The 23,458-nt window shown below is 49.2% G+C and overlaps 1 protein-coding gene across 1 annotated transcript; it reads left to right on the top strand.

Annotated features, from left to right (window-relative positions):
* The first annotated feature begins 161 nt into the window (after positions 1 to 161).
* LOC144953626 (ribonuclease inhibitor-like) lies at positions 162 to 22,915 on the top strand. Its single transcript, XM_078884214.1, has 7 exons — positions 162 to 178; positions 1,002 to 1,085; positions 1,652 to 1,738; positions 7,344 to 7,427; positions 19,993 to 20,079; positions 21,729 to 21,812; positions 22,609 to 22,915. Exons 1-7 carry the CDS (start codon positions 162 to 164, stop codon positions 22,688 to 22,690), a joined length of 525 nt encoding a protein of 174 aa, XP_078740340.1. The 3' UTR covers positions 22,691 to 22,915.
* Positions 22,916 to 23,458: the final 543 nt, after the last annotated feature.

The following is a 23,458-nucleotide window of genomic DNA, read 5'->3' as shown; positions in this document are numbered from 1 at the left end:
GTGTTTGACAACAACTTATGTTTAACAACAACTTGTGTTTGACAACTACTTGTGTTTGACAACAACTTGTGTTTGACAACAACTTGTGTTTAACAACAACTTGTGTTTGACAACAACGACTTGTGTTTGACAACAACTTGTGTTTGACAATCGTCTGACTGATGCAGCCTTCAGATCGGTGCTCTGGCGAACGCCGAATTGCACGCAATTTTTGCCGGATCGCACTGTATATTTTCTGTTTCTGTCACTGTAGTTATTAGTCATGAAACATTTATACACGTGCAGTGTTTGCATTAAGTTGTATGTAGTGTGTAATGTACTGTATATATTATTTGACACAGAAATAGAGCACAGCTACTTGTTTTGTCACGCACATAGTGCCAATCGCCGGACTGGTACACCCTTTGCAGCGGTTTTACCGGATGTTGGAAGCCAGATAAGCACGCTCTGGATATAATCGATGGTCATCTGTATTTAACGTCATAGATTAAATTTTGTTTCAAAACTTTCGTGATTTCAGGAATTAATATTCTTGGGTCTTTCGGTAAAGTCACATAGATAGGTTCAAATAAAATAACAAAAAACTACGACGTTTCGATCGCAACACAAGCGATCGTCATCAGGAGATAGAGCGGGGAAGCTTCTGAGGCAGGCTGTTTTAAAGGTTTGAAATGGGTGCAGTGCAAGGGTCATATGGGTGACTACACCCATTTCAAACATTTAAAACAGCCTGCCTCAATAGCTTCCCGCTCTTTTTTCTCCTGATGACGATCGCTTGTGTTGCGATCGAAACCTCGTAGTTTTTTGTTATTTTATTTGAACCTATCTACTTGACTTTACCGAAATACCCAAGACTCTGTGCACAGTCTCCACAAACACGACCCTCAACCACTGTACCGTCAACCACCGCCACCTCTCACCATCCCTCACCATCCCCCACTCTGCCCAGACCCTCCACCCATCCTCTCTGCCCCCACTCACCGTCTCTTCTAGCTCTGCAGCCTGTTTCAGTGTTCACTGACGGACAAGTCGGGTTCCTCTCTCAGTGTCATCCTCAAGGCCAACAGAGGATTGAAGAATCTCTGGTAAGTTCTGCTGTTCGTTTCTCACATGTGTTCTGTGCACGAACTGTGCTAATTGTTGGTGCAACGCGTCGTGAAGTAAACATTTAAATGTGAACACATTTAATCTTGCTGTCCCGTGTAATCGAGTCCACTTTCAAAATGTTTTACTGTAATCTTAACACATTTGTTTAGTTTAACACGTAGGCTAAAGCAATATTCACATTGTTAGCAGATACATTAATTAATTGTAAACATCTCCCTGTGTTCCTCGATGAAAATGTACTTGTGTGTGATCCTCTGTAACTTTGTGTTGAGAAAACAAACACTTTTTTATATTATAAAAGGTACAGTGCAGTATAATTGAATGGATGATTGTGATTAAACTGATATTTGTGAAAGCCACCTATTATATATAAAATGTTTAACACAGAAGCATTAAACAATGAGCAGCTTTGCTCATGAACGTGTGTGCTCTGGTCATGTTCACCACCATTGTGAGTGTCCCTCACTCACCGCGTGTTTGACTCCGCGTTTCCCGTGGGCTCAGTGAGTCAGCGCTGTCCCTTCTCCCGTCCACGCGGGTTTAGGCTGAGTGACAACGAGATCGGAGACAGCGGACTGCAACTTTTAGCGGACGGGACGTTGGGGAGAGAAGGGAGTTTGGAGACGTTAGAGTGAGTAATGTCCTGATGCACTCACATTAATATAAGTACACCTAAACAATAGATATACACACACGTGGACACAAAACACAGTATTACTACTATAATAGCCCAGAAATGTGTGTAACGCGCGTGACGTCACTCCACATGCCACACCCCCCCCCCCCCCCCCCCGTCATTAATAATAAAATAATCATGAGCGGGTGGATTTTTACACTCACGCAGGTCGAGCGGAATTTTTCTTTTTTTTACGCAAATTCGCTTTAAATTAGACTTTTCTTTATTGAAAGTTCACCAAATAAATAACGGGAAAATGTCAAAACTGGGTGGTTTTTAACTTTTGCCGACAAAACTGGATCCCAAATGTCAAAACTGGGTGGTCTTGGAAAACGACAGGCAAAACAGGGTGGTGCTTTTTGATATGACAAAACTGGGTGATGTTCAATGTGGACAAATGTCAAAACTGGGTGAAGAAGGTGTACGATTTAATGTATCATTTTGTAAACGTTTAGGTCCTTGCGTTATTCATCCATATGTCGCCACAGATTTAGAGCGTTCCAAATGATGTTTCTCGTGGCTCATGTTCCATACCTTGCACCACAAACTTCCCGTTTGCATACTGGCACAGTGTGCCAGCTCGCTACTACAGTAACACTTACTTGCCATATGTATACTGGCACAGTGTGCCAGCTTGCAACTACAGTAACACTTTCAGCTCGCGAACATACACGAACTTGCCATTTGTATACTGGTACAGTGTGCCAGCTTGCATGCTACACCTACTACAGTAGAACAACGGTAGATAGTGTTTGCGTCGAGAAGTATGGTGCTGCACACTTCGAACAAAACATGTTTGTTACATATATATAACAACTTCGACGGGCAAGAGCGCTTGTTGTGGCCCTTGGCGCGACAGAAGGAGCACCGCGTGAGGCCCAATGGGCCACCTTCGCCACGGTTGCGAATCCGACGCTTCTTCGGGCGGCCAGCCTTCTTCTGGCGAGGAGGTGGCATCATGGTGTTGTCGCGTTGCAGCTCCTCGGCAATGGGCAGCTCGATACCGGCAACCGAGGTCCATGTCGTGTTGATGGCAGAGACTTGGTAACACACCGCACATGCGTCGTAGAGCTCGGGCATCCGCCCAAACGCCATGAGGGCACGAATGTAGTGCCGACACGGCAAGCCCATCTGCTTCATGTACCCGCACGTGCACGACCGAGAGCTGAGATCGACTCGGCGCTTGGCAGAGGCGTAGGCGTCTGGATCCTTGACGTATGCACGCGTCGAGGTACTCTCGTAGACCTTGTACCTCGGGGCCAACGCCTGCTGAGCGTCGATGAGTCCTTGAGCGTACGGCGTAATGACACGCCCTTGAGCGACCCACTTCTCGGCGTCGCTGCGGTGGGCAAAGGCCGTCGTCATCATGTCTTCCATGTGGTGCATGAGGAAGTGGAAGGGGTCCATCTCGCGAGCCGGCAGGGCCTCGCTGTTCGTGGACTCCACCTGCACACGACGACAATGGCGTCGTGTGCAGGTGCGGGTAGAGCGCCCACGTGTGGGGGTCGATCTTGTTGTAGTACGTGGCCGCCGCAGGCAGAGCTACACCCAAGCAGCCCAAGGAGCTGCGGAACGCGGCCTCGGAGGCGCACCCTTGGGCATCGTAGATGATGCCTTGGAGGTCGGGCGTGAACGCGGAGCCGATGTTGTCCACGCCGTTGCAGATCAAATGCCGCGTGCAGTGGATGAGCATGAGGTCCTTCCAGTCGGAGGCTAGGATGCCCGTGCCACGATCGCAGAAGACCGGCGTGCCGTCGAGCTCGATGTCGTTGGTCGTGCAGCAGTTGAGAAACCAGTCGTAGGCCGCTTCCGTCTCGGACGGCACCAGCGCCACGGCGAGAAGGACGTTGCGGTTGTTGCCGTCGCGCCCAACGAGGACGAGCATGGTTCCATTGTAGGCGCGCGCCTTCATGTGCGACCCGTCGATGCCGACGACGCGTTGAAGACTTGGCTGCAACGAGCGTGCGATCGGGTTGCAGATGAACGCACCCCAGAAGATGCCCGCGTCTTCTCGCACACTGCAGGTCGTCGCGTTGAGCTTGCCGAACGTCTCCACTAGCGAGTTGATGAACTCGAAGCCTGCATGGGCCGCACTCTCGTTCGCCGCGATGCACGTGTCCTTGGCGCGGTACATCATCCGGGTCGGGACAATGACGCGAGCAACGTCGGCGACCTGGGCAATGACAGTCGGTGCGGAGGTACGGGGGTTGGCGTGAAAGGCCGAACGGGCTGTCGTGTTCGCCTCCACTTGGCGCTGCGTGATCTTGGTAGTGCCCGTGCAGCCGTGGTGATCCGTGCACAGCGCCGAGACGCGGAAGCCGCGTCGTTCCCCCGTGAGCTTCGTCAGCTTCACCTTGAAGGAACAAGGTGTTGAACTAGAGCAGACGATGGCAACGTGCCGTCTGCCGCTTCGCTTGAGGTCAAGGACCGCGCGCTTGCCTTGTTGCAAAGCAAAGTCTTGGATGCCGTGGATGGCCTCGCGGCGCGTGGTAAAAGTCTTCTTGGGGTGGAGGGTTGCCATTCGAATGTGAGCAAGGTGGCAGTGCGCGCGCCTGGTCGCAAGCCCGCCCCGAGCGCACTTCCGAGTCCGAGCCGTAGCTTGAAATGTTGGTCGTTGGGGTGCTGGCACACTGTGCCAGCGTACAAATATCAAGTGTGTGTAGTTATATGGTGCTGGCACACTGTGCCAGCATACTAATACCACGTGTTTAGATGAATGGGGTGCTGGCACAGTGTGCCAGTATACAAATACCAAGTGTTTGGATGAATGGGGTGCTGGCACACTGTGCTAGTATACAATTATCAAGTGTATTTGACAAATGTCAAAACTGGGTGCACCCTGAGTGTCCAAAACTCAAGTTTTTGGCCACCCAGGGTGCACCCAGTTTTGACATTTGGGATCCAGTTTTGCCGGCAAAAGTTAAAAACCACCCAGTTTTGACATTTTCCCAATAAATAACTCTACGCAGACGTTTCTTTACAGGTCACGGGAGGGGGGGTTCCATGTGAAGTGACGTCATCCGCTCTTGAATATTAATGAGGGGGTGGGGGACGTGGTCCACATGAGTGACGTCATCAGTTCATGATTATTGATGAGGGTGGGGGGCGTGGTCCACATGAGTGACGTCATCAGTTCATGATTATTGAGGGATGGAAGCTCCATGTGGAGTGACGTCATCAGATCATGATTATTGGTGAGGGTGGAAGCTCCATGTGGAGTGACGTCATCCGCTCATGATTCTTAATGAGGGAGTTGTCCCGCACGTGACGTCACTCCACATGCCGCACCCCCCCGTCATTAAGAAGGTCGAGCGGAAATATATTTTTCGCAAATTCGCTTATATTTGACGTTTTTTTTATTGAAAGTGAATCCAATAAATAATTCTACGCAGCAACAAAGTGGATTTGGGGTCTTTATTTTTTCTTCAGCACTTGAAACAAAAGGTAAGTCTAATTTATGCTTCTACATTTTAGTTAAATAGACATTTCTCGGTGATTTTCCAGATATTGTACTGCAATCAAATTTATTTGAACCCCAGCAACCGAAAGCAGCAGAGAATAAAGTATAGAGCAGTGAATTAGAACAAATTTAAGGTCAGTTATATACAGTGCTACAGTGAAATGCAGTGAAGTGTTTTATGACAAACTTTCGTGCAAGATTCACTGCCATTCCATTAACACAATATACAATTATACTCTGCTCATTTTTGTTCGTAAATATTACAGCTTCCGTCCTAGGACGGGCAAAGAAGCTAGTAGCATAATGTTGTATTTTAACGTCTTTTTTAACTTTCTTTTTTATGCACTCATCAATTAAGTTATTAGCCACACTTATTCCAGCACTTTTAACCACTATTAAATAACAATACAATTACAATTGTCACATTACCTACTCTAAACAATTATATTGTTTCAAACTATATTGTGTTAATACAGTAGATCATCGATTATATCCAGCGGCTTCGGAGGGAAGGGGGTACAGTACTTGATTTTCAATAACACCAGATAATCGCGTCATCATTTAAAATAGCTTATTTTTGCACATTATTGAATAAGATGTTTATAGGTGCTCTGTATATATTTAGTGTTTTAAATTATTTACGATATGAAAATCGCTTACATAAATATACAAATAAACTAAATAAATATCCTGCTGTAAACAGTGACTGTATTTACTGTACCGCACTCACCACTCCAATATCGACGACTCAATTTGTGTTTGATAACAACTTGTTTGACAACAACTTCTGTTTAACAACAACTACTTGTGTTTAACAACAACTTGTATTTGGCAACAACCTGTGTTTAACAACAACTTATGTTTAACAACAACTATTACTGTAGTTATTAGTCATTAAAAATGTGTATACGTTCAGCATTTCATCGTTTAAGTTGTTGTATGTCGTGTATAATGTACTGTATATAGTATTTGACACTGAAATAGAGCACAGCTACTTGTTTTGTCACGCACATGGTGCCGATCGCCGGACTGGTACAGCCTTTGCAGCGGTTTTACCGAATGTTGGAAGCCAGATAAACACGAACTGGATATAATCGATGATCATCTGTATTTAACGTCATAGATTACATTTTGTTTCAAAACTTTCGTGATTGCAGGAATTAATATTCTTTGGTATTTCGGTAAAGTCGCGTAGATAGGTTCATATAAAATAACAAAAAACTACGCAGTTTCGATCGCAACACAAGCGATCGTCATCAGGAGAAAGGGCAGGGAAGCTGCTGAGGCAGGCTGTTTTAAAGGTTTGAAATGGATGTAGTCCAAGGGTCATGGGTGACTACACCCATTTCAAAACTTTAAAACAGCCTGCCTCAGCAGCTTTCCCGCTCTTTTTTAAATCCTTTATATTAAGTTCACTTGCTTGCTTGCGTGCTTGCTTGCTTGCTTACGACCGTGCAAATCTTTCGGGCGTTTTTTAACCCACTTCCCGTGATCCAATCGAGCTGACATTTTCCACACAGACTCGTTGTGCGAGACAATTAATGTTCGTGAAAAAAAAAATCCCAAAATTTTACACTTTTTATGCAAAAAAAAATTATTTTACATATATTCAAATAGAACTCATTCATGGCTTTGGCTGAACGCCACAGTGTAAGAGCCCAGAGCGTAACCCCTCCACAGGCCGTGGCGGAGTAGCGCAGTTGGTAGCGCCCTCGCTTCCCATGCCAAAGGTCGCGGGATCGATCCCCGCGTCCTCCACAGGCGAATATATTTTTAAATCCTTTATATTAAGTTCGCTGCCACGCATATAAAGGATTTATAGTGAAAAACTTTGTTTTTACGGGTTATACTTATTTCTTCTGATGACGATCACTTGTGTTGCGATCGAAACGTCGTAGTTTTTTGTTATCTTTGTTATTTTATTTGAACCTATCTACTTGACTTTACCGAAATACCCAAGAATATGTGCACAGTCTCCACAAACACGACCCTCAACCGCTGTTCCGTCAACCACCACCATCCCTCACCATCCCCCACTCTGTACCCAGACCCTCCACCCATCCTCTCTGCCCCCACTCACCGTCTCTTCTCTCCCTGCAGCCTGCGTGGGTGTTCACTGACGGACAAGTCGGTTTCCTCTCTCAGTGTCATCCTCAAGGCCAACAGAGGATTGAAGATTCTCCTGTAAGCTCTGCTGTTCGTTTCTCACAAGTGCTCTGTGCACAAACTGTGCTAATTGTTGGTGCAACGCGTTGTGAAGTAAACATTTAAATGTGAACACATTTAATCTTGCTGTCCTGCTTAATCGAGTCCACTTTAAAAATGTTTTACTGTAATCTTAACACATTTGTTTAATTTAACACGTCGGCTAAAGCAATATTCATATTGTTAGTAGATACATTAATTAATTGTAAACATCTTCCTGTGTTCCTCGATGAAAATGTACTTGTGTGTGATCCTCTGTTGTAACTTTGTGTTGAGAAAACACAAACACTTATCATATTACTAGCGGAAGTACCCGGCTTTGCCCGGGTGAAAAATATATTTCTTAAAAACCTTACATATATATACACAGATACTAAGGTATTGTCAAAGCCCGGTGGGCTGTTTGTACATTTCTCCACCAACAAATATATAAGAGGCTTTCACAAGTCCAAAAAGTTTTAGAAAGTGTGGGGTAAATAGTTGATTTCAAAAGGTTTCCGAAAATTGTGGTCTCCCCCCCCCCCTCAAAAAAATCTTTACCCCTCGTAGGTATATATACTAACAACACCTTACATATGTAGTGGTGATACGCGCTGGGATAGGGATCGCGTGCCAGCGCGTAGTGATTGGCTGTGGGTGTTGGTGACGCGCGCTGACGGTGAGGGATCAGGGGTCAGCGCGGGGTCGGGGGTTATGTGGTTGTGATTGGCTGTGGGCCGGTGACGCGCTTGAGAGGGAGTGATCGGGTGGCAGCGCGGCGTGATTGGTTGGGTGGTGGAAACACGCGCTGGGGGGAAAGGGATCGTAGGAACAGCGCGCCGGGATTGGTTAACTAAGAAGCGATGCTCACGTCGAGGTCCGCATCCGCTCCGTCTCCCGGGAGCAGGGACTATATAAGGGGATGCACACAGGCGCACGGGGAGAGATGTAACCAGCGAAGACTGAAGACGGAGAGGAAGAGAATAGGGCCTGCGGTACCTAGTCCCGCTGTCCTGTAGGGACCGGGACTCTGTGTAACCCAGAGGCGGAGTGCAGTGTGAGCATGCGGTGTGAGCATGCAGAGTGTGTAGCCAGAGGCATAGGGTCTACACGAGTTAAGTAGAGTGTGTAGCCAGAGGCATAGGGTCTACACGAGTTAAGTAGAGTGTGTAGCCAGAGGCATAGGGTCTATACGAGTTAAGTGAAGAGAGTGTAGCTAGAGGCATAGGGTCTACACGAGCTAAGTGAAGAGAGTGTAGCCAGAGGAACAGAGACCACACGTTGTGTCGAGACAGTAGTCGGAAGAACAGAGACCACACGTTGTGTCGAGACAGTAGTCGGAAGAATAGAGACCACACGTTGTATCGTGACAAGTCAAGATTTAATAAAAAGTGTGTTACCCGTCAAGGAGTTTCCTGCCGTCATTTCCCATACTTCACATACAACAGAGGAAGTGGTATCTATTGACTCTGTAGTAGTATCTACTGACTGTACCGTAGTATCTACTGAGCCAGTAGTAGCTACTGACTGTGTAGTAGTATTTAGTGACTGTAATAACTACTGACCATAGTAGTATTTACTGGGCCTACAGTAGTATCTACCGACTATATACTCGTAACGACTAACTGTATAGTATCTGCTGACTCTATAGTTGTATCCACTGACTATAGTAGTAACTACAAAATCTATAGCAGTATCTACTCACTCTATAATAGTATCTACTGACTCTAGTAGCTACTCACCGTGGTAGTATGTACTGACTGTATAGTAGTATATACTGACTGTAGCAGTATTGACTGACTGTAGCGGTATATACTGACTGTTTTAGTATTTACTATAGCGGGATCTACCAACTCGATAGCAGTATCTACTATCACTACAGCAGTGTATACCGACTGAGGTCGTACCTGCTATCACTACAGCAGTGCATACTGCTGTGTTGGTACCTGTTATGATGACAGCAGTGCATATTGTGGTGGAACCTGCTATGATTACAGCAGTGCATACTGCTGTGGTGGTATCTGCTATGATGAGAGGAGTACATATTGTGGTGGTGGTACCTGGTATGATAACAGCAGTACATACCGAGTGTGGTAGCACATGCTATGACGACAGCAGTACATACTGTGGTGGTACCTGCTATGATGACAGCAGTACATTCTGTGGTGGTGGTACCTGCTATGATTACAGCAGTGCATATTGACTGTACTCATCATTCACCCTCACCATTCACCACTCACAACTCACCCTTACCACTCATCCTCACCACTCACCACTCCCACTCACTATTCACCATTCACCCTCACAACTCACCACTCACCAATCTCCCTCACCAATCTCCCTCACCAATCTCCCTCACCACTCACCCTCACCACTAACCCTCAACACTAACCCTCACCACTCTCCCTCACCACTCTCCCTCACCACTCACCACTCACTCTCACCATTCACCCTCACCATTCAGCCTCACCACTCACCCTCACCACTCACCGTCACAACCACCACTCACCCTCACCACACAACCTCACCCTCACTACTCACCATTCATCCTCACCAATCACCACTGACCAATCACCACTCACCACGCTCCACTAACCCTCACCACTCAACCTCACCACTCACCCTCAAAACTAACCACTCTCTCACCACTCACCCTCACCACTCAGCACTCACCCTCACCACTCACCCTCACCACTCACCCCTCACCACTCACCACTCACCCATCACCACTCACAACCGCCACTCACCCTCACCACTCACCCTCACCACTCACCCTCACAACAACCACTCACCCTCACCGCTCACCACTCACCCTGACCACTCACCACTCATCCTCACCAATCACACCCTCACCAATCACCACTCACCTGCACTGCGCACCCTCACCACTCACCGCTCACCCTCACCCCTCACTAATCACCCCTCACTAATCACCACTCATAACCGCCACTCACCCTCACCACTCAACACTCACCCTCACCACTCACCCTCACCACTCACCCTCACTACTCACCACTCATCCTCACCAATCACACCCTCAACAATCACCACTCACCCTCACCACTCACGCTCACCCTCACCACTCACTCTCACCACTCACCCTCATAACAACCACTCACCCTCACCGCTCACCACTCACCCTCACTACTCACCGTCACCACTCACCACTCATCCTCACCAATCACACCCTCACCAATTACCACTCACCCTCACTGCTCAGCCTCACCACTCACCCTCACCACTCAACCTACCCTCACCACTCAACCTCACCCTCACCACTCACCCCTCACTAATCACCACTCACAACCGCCACTCAGCCTCCCCACTCACCCTCACTACTCACCACTCATCCTCACCAATCACACCCTCACCAATCACCACTCACCCTCACCACTTGCCACTCACCCTAACCACTCACCACTCACCCTCACCATTCACCCTCACCACTCTCCCTCACCACTCTCCCTCACCACTCACCAGTCATGCTCACCACTCACCATCACTACTCACCACTCACCTTCAACACTCACCCTCACCGCTCACCACTCACCCTCACCACTCACCCTGACCACTCACCACTCATCTTCACCAATCACACCCTCACCAATCACCACTCACCCTCACTGCTCACTCTCACCACTCACCCTCACCACTCACACCTCACTAATCACCACTCACAACCGCCACTCACCCTCACCACTCACCCTCACCACTCACCCTCCCCACTCACCCTCACTACTCACCCTCCCCACTCACCCTCACTACTCACCACTCATCCTCACCACTCACCACTCACCCTCACCATTCACCCTCACCACTCTCCCTCACCACTCTCCCTCACCACTCACCAGTCATGCTCACCACTCACCATCACTACTCACCACTCACCCTCACCGCTCACCACTCACCCTCACCACTCACCCTGACCACTCACCACTCATCCTCACCAATCACCACTCACCCTCACTGCTCCCCCTCACCACTCACCCTCACCACTCACGCTCACCCCTCACTAATCACCACTCACAACCGCCACTCACCCTCACCACTCACTCTTACCACTCACCCTCACCACTCACCCTCACAACAACCACTCACCCTCACTACTCACCCTCACCACTTATCCTCACCAATCACCACTCACCCTCACCACTCACCCTCACCAATCACTACTCACCCTCACCACTCACCCTCACCATTCACCCTCACCACTCACCCTCACCACTCTCCCTCACCACTCTCCCTCACCACTCTCCCTCACCACTAACCAGTCACGCTCACCACTCACCCTCACTACTCACCACTCACCCTCAACACTCACCCTCACCACTCACCCTCACCACTCACCCTGACCACTCACCACTCATCCTCACCAATCACACCCTCACCAATCACCACTCACCCTCACTGCTCACCCTCACCACTCACCCCTCACTAATCACCACTCACAACCGCCACTCACCCTCACCACTCACTCTTACCACTCACCCTCACCACTCACTCTGACCACTCACCACTCATCCTCACCAATCACACCCTCACCAATCACCACTCACCCTCACTGCTCACCCTCACCACTCACCCTCACCACTCACGCTCACCCTCACCACTCACCCCTCACTAATCACCACTCACAACCGCCACTCACCCTCACCACTCACTCTTACCACTCACCCTCACCACTCACCCTCACAACAACCACTCACCCTCACTACTCACCCTCACCACTTATCCTCACCAATCACCACTCACCCTCACCACTCACCCTCACCAATCACTACTCACCCTCACCACTCACCCTCACCCTCACCATTCACCCTCACCACTCTCCCTCACCACTCTCCCTCACCACTAACCAGTCACGCTCACCACTCACCCTCACTACTCACCACTCACCCTCAACACTCACCCTCACCGCTCACCACTCACCCTCACCACTCACCCTGACCACTCACCACTCATCCTCACCAATCACACCCTCACCAATCACCACTCACCCTCACTGCTCACCCTCACCACTCACCCTCACCACTCACCCTCACCACTCACCCCTCACTAATCACCACTCACAACTGCCACTCACCCTCACCACTTACTCTTACCACTCACCCTCACCACTCACCCTCACAACAACCACTCACCCTCACTACTCACCCTCACCACTTATCCTCACCAATCACCACTCACCCTCACCACTCACCCTCACCAATCACTACTCACCCTCACCACTCACCCTCACCATTCACCCTCACCACTCACCCTCACCATTCACCCTCACCACTCTCCCTCACCACTCTCCCTCACCACTAACCAGTCACGCTCACCACTCACCCTCACTACTCACCACTCACCCTCAAACCTCACCCTCACCGCTCACCACTCACCCTCACGTCTCACCCTGACCACTCACCACTCATCCTCACCAATCACACCCTCACCAATCACCACTCACCCTCACCACTCACGCTCACCCTCACCACTCACTCTCACCACTCACCCTCATAACAACCACTCACCCTCACCGCTCACCACTCACCCTCACTACTCACCGTCACCACTCACCACTCATCCTCACCAATCACACCCTCACCAATTACCACTCACCCTCACTGCTCAGCCTCACCACTCACCCTCACCACTCAACCTACCCTCACCACTCAACCTACCCTCACCACTCAACCTCACCCTCACCACTCACCCCTCACTAATCACCACTCACAACCGCCACTCAGCCTCCCCACTCACCCTCACTACTCACCACTCATCCTCACCAATCACACCCTCACCAATCACCACTCACCCTCACCACTTGCCACTCACCCTCACCACTCACCACTCACCCTCACCATTCACCCTCACCACTCTCCCTCACCACTCTCCCTCACCACTCACCAGTCATGCTCACCACTCACCATCACTACTCACCACTCACCCTCAACACTCACCCTCACCGCTCACCACTCACCCTCACCACTCACCCTGACCACTCACCACTCATCCTCACCAATCACACCCTCACCAATCACCACTCACCCTCACTGCTCACCCTCACCCTCACCACTCACGCTCACCCCTCACTAATCACCACTCACAACCGCCACTCACCCTCACCACTCACTCTTACCACTCACCCTCACCACTCACCCTCACAACAACCACTCACCCTCATTACTCACCCTCACCACTTATCCTCACCAATCACCACTCACCCTCACCACTCACCAATCACTACTCACCCTCACCACTCACCCTCACCATTCACCCTCACCACTCACCCTCACCATTCACCCTCACCACTCTCCCTCACCACTCTCCCTCACCACTAACCAGTCACGCTCACCACTCACCCTCACTACTCACCACTCACCCTCAACACTCACCCTCACCACTCACCCTCACCACTCACCCTGACCACTCACCACTCATCCTCACCAATCACACCGTCACCAATCACCACTCACCCTCACTGCTCACCCTCACCACTCACCCCTCACTAATCACCACTCACAACCGCCACTCACCCTCACCACTCACTCTTACCACTCACCCTCACCACTCACCCTGACCACTCACCACTCATCCTCACCAATCACACCCTCACCAATCACCACTCACCCTCACTGCTCACCCTCACCACTCACCCTCACCACTCACGCTCACCCTCACCACTCACCCCTCACTAATCACCACTCACAACCGCCACTCACCCTCACCACTCACTCTTACCACTCACCCTCACCACTCACCCTCACAACAACCACTCACCCTCACTACTCACCCTCACCACTTATCCTCACCAATCACCACTCACCCTCACCACTCACCCTCACCAATCACTACTCACCCTCACTCTCACCACTCACCCTCACCATTCACCCTCACCACTCTCCCTCACCACTCCCTCACCACTAACCAGTCATGCTCACCACTCACCCTCACTACTCACCACTCACCCTCAACACTCACCCTCACCGCTCACCACTCACCCTCACCACTCACCCTGACCACTCACCACTCATCCTCACCAATCACACCCTCACCAATCACCACTCACCCTCACTGCTCACCCTCACCACTCACCCTCACCACTCACGCTCACCCTCACCACTCACCCCTCACTAATCACCACTCACAACCGCCACTCACCCTCACCACTCACTCTTACCACTCACCCTCACCACTCACCCTCACAACAACCACTCACCCTCACTACTCACCCTCACCACTTATCCTCACCAATCACCACTCACCCTCACCACTCACCCTCACCAATCACTACTCACCCTCACCACTCACCCTCACCATTCACCCTCCCCACTCACCCTCACTACTCACCACTCATCCTCACCACTCACCCTCACCATTCACCCTCACCACTCTCCCTCACCACTCTCCCTCACCACTCACCAGTCATGCTCACCACTCACCATCACTACTCACCACTCACCCTCAACGCTCACCACTCACCCTCACCACTCACCCTGACCACTCACCACTCATCCTCACCTATCACCACTCATCCTCACCAATCACACCCTCACCAATCACCACTCACCCTCACCACTCACGCTCACCCTCACCACTCACTCTCACCACTCACCCTCATAACAACCACTCACCCTCACCGCTCACCACTCACCCTCACTACTCACCGTCACCACTCATCCTCACCAATCACACCCTCACCAATTACCACTCACCCTCACTGCTCAGCCTCACCCTCACCACTCAACCTACCCTCACCACTCAACCTACCCTCACCACTCAACCTCACCCTCACCACTCACCCCTCACTAATCACCACTCACAACCGCCACTCAGCCTCCCCACTCACCCTCACTACTCACCACTCATCCTCACCAATCACACCCTCACCAATCACCACTCACCCTCACCACTTGCCACTCACCCTCACCACTCACCACTCACCCTCACCATTCACCCTCACCACTCTCCCTCACCACTCTCCCTCACCACTCACCAGTCATGCTCACCACTCACCATCACAACTCACCACTCACCCTCAACACTCACCCTCACCGCTCACCACTCACCCTCACCACTCACCCTGACCACTCACCACTCATCCTCACCAATCACACCCTCACCAATCACCACTCACCCTCACTGCTCACCCTCACCCTCACCACTCACGCTCACCCCTCACTAATCACCACTCACAACCGCCACTCACCCTCACCACTCACTCTTACCACTCACCCTCACCACTCACCCTCACAACAACCACTCACCCTCATTACTCACCCTCACCACTTATCCTCACCAATCACCACTCACCCTCACCACTCACCAATCACTACTCACCCTCACCACTCACCCTCACCATTCACCCTCACCACTCACCCTCACCATTCACCCTCACCACTCTCCCTCACCACTCTCCCTCACCACTAACCAGTCACGCTCACCACTCACCCTCACTACTCACCACTCACCCTCAACACTCACCCTCACCACTCACCCTCACCACTCACCCTGACCACTCACCACTCATCCTCACCAATCACACCGTCACCAATCACCACTCACCCTCACTGCTCACCCTCACCACTCACCCCTCACTAATCACCACTCACAACCGCCACTCACCCTCACCACTCACTCTTACCACTCACCCTCACCACTCACCCTGACCACTCACCACTCATCCTCACCAATCACACCCTCACCAATCACCACTCACCCTCACTGCTCACCCTCACCACTCACCCTCACCACTCACGCTCACCCTCACCACTCACCCCTCACTAATCACCACTCACAACCGCCACTCACCCTCACCACTCACTCTTACCACTCACCCTCACCACTCACCCTCACAACAACCACTCACCCTCACTACTCACCCTCACCACTTATCCTCACCAATCACCACTCACCCTCACCACTCACCCTCACCAATCACTACTCACCCTCACCACTCACCCTCACCATTCACCCTCCCCACTCACCCTCACTACTCACCACTCATCCTCACCACTCACCCTCACCATTCACCCTCACCACTCTCCCTCACCACTCTCCCTCACCACTCACCAGTCATGCTCACCACTCACCATCACTACTCACCACTCACCCTCACCGCTCACCACTCACCCTCACCACTCACCCTGACCACTCACCACTCATCCTCACCAATCACCACTCACCCTCACTGCTCCCCCTCACCACTCACCCTCACCACTCACGCTCACCCCTCACTAATCACCACTCACAACCGCCACTCACCCTCACCACTCACTCTTACCACTCACCCTCACCACTCACCCTCACAACAACCACTCACCCTCACTACTCACCCTCACCACGTATCCTCACCAATCACCAGTCACCCTCACCACTCACCCTCACCAATCACTACTCACCCTCACCATTCACCCTCACCACTCACCCTCACCACTCTCCCTCACCACTCTCCCTCACCACTCTCCCTCACCACTAACCAGTCACGCTCACCACTCACCCTCACTACTCACCACTCACCCTCAACACTCACCCTCACCACTCACCCTCACCACTCACCCTGACCACTCACCACTCATCCTCACCAATCACACCCTCACCAATCACCACTCACCCTCACTGCTCACCCTCACCACTCACCCTCACCACTCACGCTCACCCTCACCACTCACCCCTCACTAATCACCACTCACAACCGCCACTCACCCTCACCACTCACTCTTACCACTCACCCTCACCACTCACCCTCACAACAACCACTCACCCTCACTACTCACCCTCACCACTTATCCTCACCAATCACCACTCACCCTCACCACTCACCCTCACCAATCACTACTCACCCTCACCACTCACCCTCACCATTCACCCTCACCATTCACCCTCACCACTCTCCCTCACCACTCTCCCTCACCACTAACCAGTCACGCTCACCACTCACCCTCACTACTCACCACTCACCCTCAACACTCACCCTCACCGCTCACCACTCACCCTCACCACTCACCCTGACCACTCACCACTCATCCTCACCAATCACACCCTCACCAATCACCACTCACCCTCACTGCTCACCCTCACCACTCACCCTCACCACTCACGCTCACCCTCACCACTCACCCCTCACTAATCACCACTCACAACCGCCACTCACCCTCACCACTCACTCTTACCACTCACCCTCACCCTCACAACAACCACTCACCCTCACTACTCACCCTCACCACTTATCCTCACCAATCACCACTCACCCTCACCACTCACCCTCACCAATCACTACTCACCCTCACCACTCACCCTCACCATTCACCCTCACCACTCACCCTCACCATTCACCCTCACCACTCTCCCTCACCACTCTCCCTCACCACTAACCAGTCACGCTCACCACTCACCCTCACTACTCACCACTCACCCTCAACACTCACCCTCACCGCTCACCACTCACCCTCACCACTCACCCTGACCACTCACCACTCATCCTCACCAATCACACCCTCACCAATCACCAATCACCCTCACTGCTCACCCTCACTGCTCACCCTCACCACTCACCCTCACCACTCACCCTCACCACTCACCCCTCACTAATCACCACTCACAATCGCCACTCACCCTCACCACTCACCCTCACCACTCACCCTCACCACTCATTCTCACCAATCACACCCTCAACAATCACCACTCACCCTCACCACTCACTCTTACCACTCACCCTCACCACTCACCCTCACAACAACCACTCACCCTCACAACAACCACTCACCCTCACTACTCACCCTCACCACTCATCCTCACCAATCACACCCTCACCACTCACCACTCTCCCTCACCACTCTCCCTCACCACTCTTCCTCACCACTCACCCTAACCAGTCACGCTCACCACTCACCACTCACCCTCAACACTCACCCTCACCACCACCACTCACCCTATTCCCGTTTTAAAAACTTACTTACGTGTCGCCAAGTATGCTTGAGGGTGATTGGTGATTGGTGAGGGAGAGTGGTGAGGGTAAGTAGTGAGGAATAGTGGTGAGGGTGAGTTGTGAGGGTAAGTGGTGAGGGTGAGTGTGAGTGGTGAGTGGTCAGTGATAGTGAGTGGTGAGTGATAGTGAGTGATGGTGAGTGTTGAGGGTGAGTGGTGATGGTGAGTGAGGGAGAGTGGTGAGGGAGAGTGGTGAAGGTGTATATATTTTTACCTATGATGACAGCAGTACATGCTGACGTTTTGTATGTTAAATGTAAAAGCTAAATGTGTGTGTGGGAAATGTTAAGCAAACGTGGCAGAAATTGGGCGATTCTAAAGGAATCTACAACCTTCGATGATTCCTTTGCGCGATTCAAAGAATCGATTCCTGGCGCGTAGGAGGTTTCCATATTTAATTACAGAGTTTTATTTTCATTGGTATGTTATGTTTTAAAGTTTTCAGGAGTTTTTAATTATATTTTTGCCCCGGTCAATGCCGGATATTTCCCATTCGTAGAAGTTTACATCGACTCTATAACAAACTTATATTAAACTGGAACAGGGCGATTCTAAATGAATCTACAACCTTCGATTCCTTTTCGCGATTCAGAGAATCGATTCTTGGCGCGGTCGGGTTTAGAATTTTAATTACACAGTTGTATTTTCATTGGTATGTTATGTTTAAAAGTTTTTAGAAGATTTTAAATGTATTTTTCCCCCGGGCAACGCTGGGTATATCGAGTTTATACCACAAAGTCGTCGCCTGACAGAGTTGCGTGTTGAGGCCTAGTACCGTGCAGAGCCTCCGGCCTCGCCTAGATTGCCCACTCGGCTGAGGCTGGGTACTGGGGCCGTTACCCCCCCCCCCCCGCGCTACAATAATACTGTCTAATCGCTATAATTGTATTATCTACCGACCCTATAATAGTAATTGCACACATTGGGGTGGGGGGGGAGTGAAGAGGACGTGAAACTTTGATGAATTTACCTCAGAGTCGCGTGTTAATGCGTGCGCATATTTTTAACGGGAATTAAAAATGGCGTCCACCCCGCAGCGAAGGTGTTGCTACCCGTTGCCAGGGGCAACCGCCGTGGTCTGCGCCGGTCGGCAATATTAAATAAATAAATAAAGAATTGACTATATAAATAAAGAGAAATCGCACTAAATCGATAATCGGTCCGATTTAAAGTTTAGAGACGAAAAATCGGAAATGCCTAAGTTTACCGCAGGGCCGGGTGCGTGCCCACCTGCAAAATTAAATCTCGGCGAACCCCACGGTCCGAGAGCTACATCCCCCGGTAGGGAGCGTACGCAGACGGACGGACAGACAGACAGACAAAAAATGAATTATATATAGGTTAGATAAAGGTACAGTGCAGTATAATTGAATGGATGATTGTGATTAAACTGATATTTGTGAATGCCACGTGTTATATATAAACTGTATAACACATGAGCATTAAACAATGAGCAGCTTTGCTCGTGAACGTGTGTGCTGTGGTCATGTTCACCACCATTGTGAGTGTCCCTCACTCACCGCGTGTTTGACTCCGCGGTTCCCGTGGGCTCAGTGAGTCAGCGCTGTTCCTTCTCCCGTCCACGCGGGTTTAGGCTGAGTGGCAACGGGATCGGAGACAGCGGCCTCCGACTTTTAGCGGACGTGATGTTGGGGAGAGAAGGGAGTTTGGAGATGTTATAGTGAGTAATGTCCTGATGCACACACACATATATAAGTACACCTAAACAAATATATACACATATGCGGACACAAAACACAAAGATACTCGGTATAGCATAATAATGTACAGTATTTTAACATCTATTATAACTTTCTTTTGTGTGCATCAATCAAGTTATTAGCCACACTTATTTTACAGCACTTTAAACCACTATTAAATCACAATAGCATTACAATTGTCACGTTACCTACTCTAACCAATGATATTGTTTCAAACTATATTATGTTAATACAGTAGATCATCGATTATCTGTCAGCTTCGGGGAGAAGGGGGTGCCGGATTTTCAAAAACACTCGATAATCGCATAATTGTTTAAAATATCTTATTTTTGCATATTCTTGAAAATGATATTTTAAAGTGTTCTGTATATATTTAGTGTTTTAAAATAGTTTGCAATGTGAAAATCTATGAAACAAATCTACAAAGATAAATAAATATCCTGCTGTAAAAAGTTACTGTATTTACTGTACCGCACTCACCACTCCAATATTGAAGACTCCGCATGGGGTGATGTGCGTACTACGCTCTTGTTCAACAACTTGTGTTTGACGTCAACTTGTGTTTGACAACAACTTGTGTTAGACCAACAACTTGTGTTAGATTACAACTTGTGTTTGACAACAACGACTTGTGTTTGACAACAACTTGTGTTAGACAATCGTCGGACTGATGCAGCCTTCAGATCGGTGCTCTGGCGAACGCCGAATTGCACGCAATTTTCGCCTGATCGCACTGTATGTTTTCTGTTTCTATGACTGTAATTATCAGTCATGAAACATTTATATACGTGCAGTATTTTCATTGTTTAAGTTGTATGTAGTGTGTAATGTCCTGTATATAGTATTTGATCTTGAAATAAAGCATATAGCTACTTGTTTTGTCACCCACATGGTGGCGGTCGCCGGAATGGTACAGCCTTTGGAGAGGTTTTACCGGTTTCACCAGATGATGGAAGCCAGATGGGCACGCTCTGGATATATCGATGATCATCTGTGTTTAACGTTATAAATTAAAATTAAGAATGTAATATAACGAACGGCTACAAGCTTGGCATTAATTGGCCACGCATACGTTTACATTAATAACACAACATTATCCTTATTAAAGCCATAAAGTCACCAATGACTCTTACACGCCGACCTTATACATTTTAACATTTTTTATCCCTACCCAATATACAGTTTAAACCAGTCTTGGCCTCGAAATGGGTAGCGTGGGCTTGTGTGATAATGAGCTTTAAAGCTTTTCGGATTCTCCAATTTAAATATTCAGATTTTGATTCTGACTGCCTGTATCTACAGTGGCCTTTCATGGACCAACGCAATGTTTAATACAATATATCGCACAGGCAGACCTCGCCGAATGCGAGGTGTTATGTTCCTGGAAAATGCCGTGTTGGTCAAAGCCGCATTAAACAAATAATAGACAAGTAGGGTTGCGTTGCTGGGTCTGCAATGATCACTCCCTACCTCTTTGTTTAACTGATTCTACGAGATTTACTCCCTTGTAATTGTGTTGAAGGATGTTGAGTTGCTCTCCATTTCTTGTGAGTGTACACTTTTTATTTTCCAATTTCACCCCACTCAGTGCTTCCTTCTCTCCCTGTAGCCTGGAGTGCTGCTCACTGACGGACAAATCGATCCCAGCTTTTCATGACATCATGATCACCAACAAAGCATTAAGGATACTCCGGTAAGCTCTGCTACTCGTGTCTCACATGTGCACTGTTGCTACAGACAAAACAACTTAGATATCCAATTTAAAGCTTTCATGACTGCAGGGATTTATATTCTTGGTTCTTTCGGTAAAGTCACGTAGAAGGGAAATATTTTTTTTTAAAGCATAATAAAAATAATTAAAGAAAGCATAAAAGCAATAGTTTAAAACTTTTATTATTTCCCTTCTATGTGACTTTACCGAAAGAACCAAGAATACAACTTAGATTCGTTAGTAACACTGTGGCCTTAACAGAACAAATATGGAAAAGGCAACGTTTTGGGCAATGGGCCTCCTGCACATGACGTTTATGTGCCATCAGAGCCAGTGTCAGAAGTGGGCTTAGTAGTGGATGTATTCCAGTGCATTTAATATTCATTATATCTGATGCAGGCACAAGGCCAAACCACTGGGAATGCCCCCGATCTCAAATCTGCAAAGTAAGCAGGATTTGAGCCTGGATAGTGCTTAGATGGTTGACCACCGCACATAGCAACAGGCGTTATAGGCAGCAGAGCTAAGTTGCGGGCAACAGACTGCAGTGTGCAACACAATCTACCCTTGAACTATACTATGATCCTAGATCTGCAGTCCCTGCCATCACAGACCTGCAATGACCTGCGTGGTGAAGTCTGGTAAAGCAGCTCTCATGGCATGGGGAGACCATCATCCAGCGTGGTTGTTGTGGGGACTGCGTGGGTCTCGAACTGTGGGGAGCTGCCCGAGTCTCCGTGTGAACCCGCGTCAGCGTGAACCTCTCTCTGTGCTGCAGGTTGGATCTCAATAACTTCAGTAGGAAGGGGATTCAGGAGCTGAGGAGCAAATGGACTCACCAAGGAGGCCTTCATATTTAGATATAAGCTGAGAGGACGTGCTGGCCCTGCAGCAGATGGAGCTGCCCCACGCGCGACTCGCACAGCAGCGCAGCGTATTTCACCTCCAAGGCTCCGATCGCCGACACCGACTCTGAGACGACAATGAGTGGGGAGCTCTCTGTGAGCTCCACACGGAGCCGAGGGTAAACGTGGCTCCAAAATGCTGATGAGCGTGATGATTCTGATGTGTAAGTGTATTTATGAATGTGGTGTATAGAAACGTTGTTGGGGGTTGTGGGGGAGGGGTGGCGGGGGGCATGCGGGGGGGGGATTTTAAATGGTCTGGCAGCTCACCATGGTTTCACAGAATAGGAAAGTTTTTCATAAATGTGCGTATATAGGGGTTTGTATCACACTCATGCACATATCCTAGTCTATTTATGACTTCAATAGTCACCCTATATCTGTTTAAAATTCATGTATTATAACTTTCAATTGCGCTATGATCGGTCTAAAAATAATCTTCCAAGTCGACTTCAGCTAGAAGGAATTTATAAATGATTGTGCAATGTTGTCGATTTCTTGCATAAAAGCTGTTTTTGCTCTGAATTCTCTTTCATTGCTATAATTTATTAGTTTTCGATTTTGGTGTCTCAGATTACACTGGCAAATGAACTATCCAGGTTAAAAACCTGGCTAAACAAATACACTTGATATTTCTAATCTTTGTGTATACATATATCTGTATACCAAATAACAGCACTTCAACAGCCTCGGAATGCTTAACAATATATCAATAATTACATT

Source organism: Lampetra fluviatilis, chromosome 79 (assembly GCF_964198595.1).
Source record: "Lampetra fluviatilis chromosome 79, kcLamFluv1.1, whole genome shotgun sequence".
Classification (NCBI taxonomy): Eukaryota; Metazoa; Chordata; class Hyperoartia; order Petromyzontiformes; family Petromyzontidae; genus Lampetra; species Lampetra fluviatilis.
This window is presented reverse-complemented; position numbering and strand designations above follow the sequence as displayed.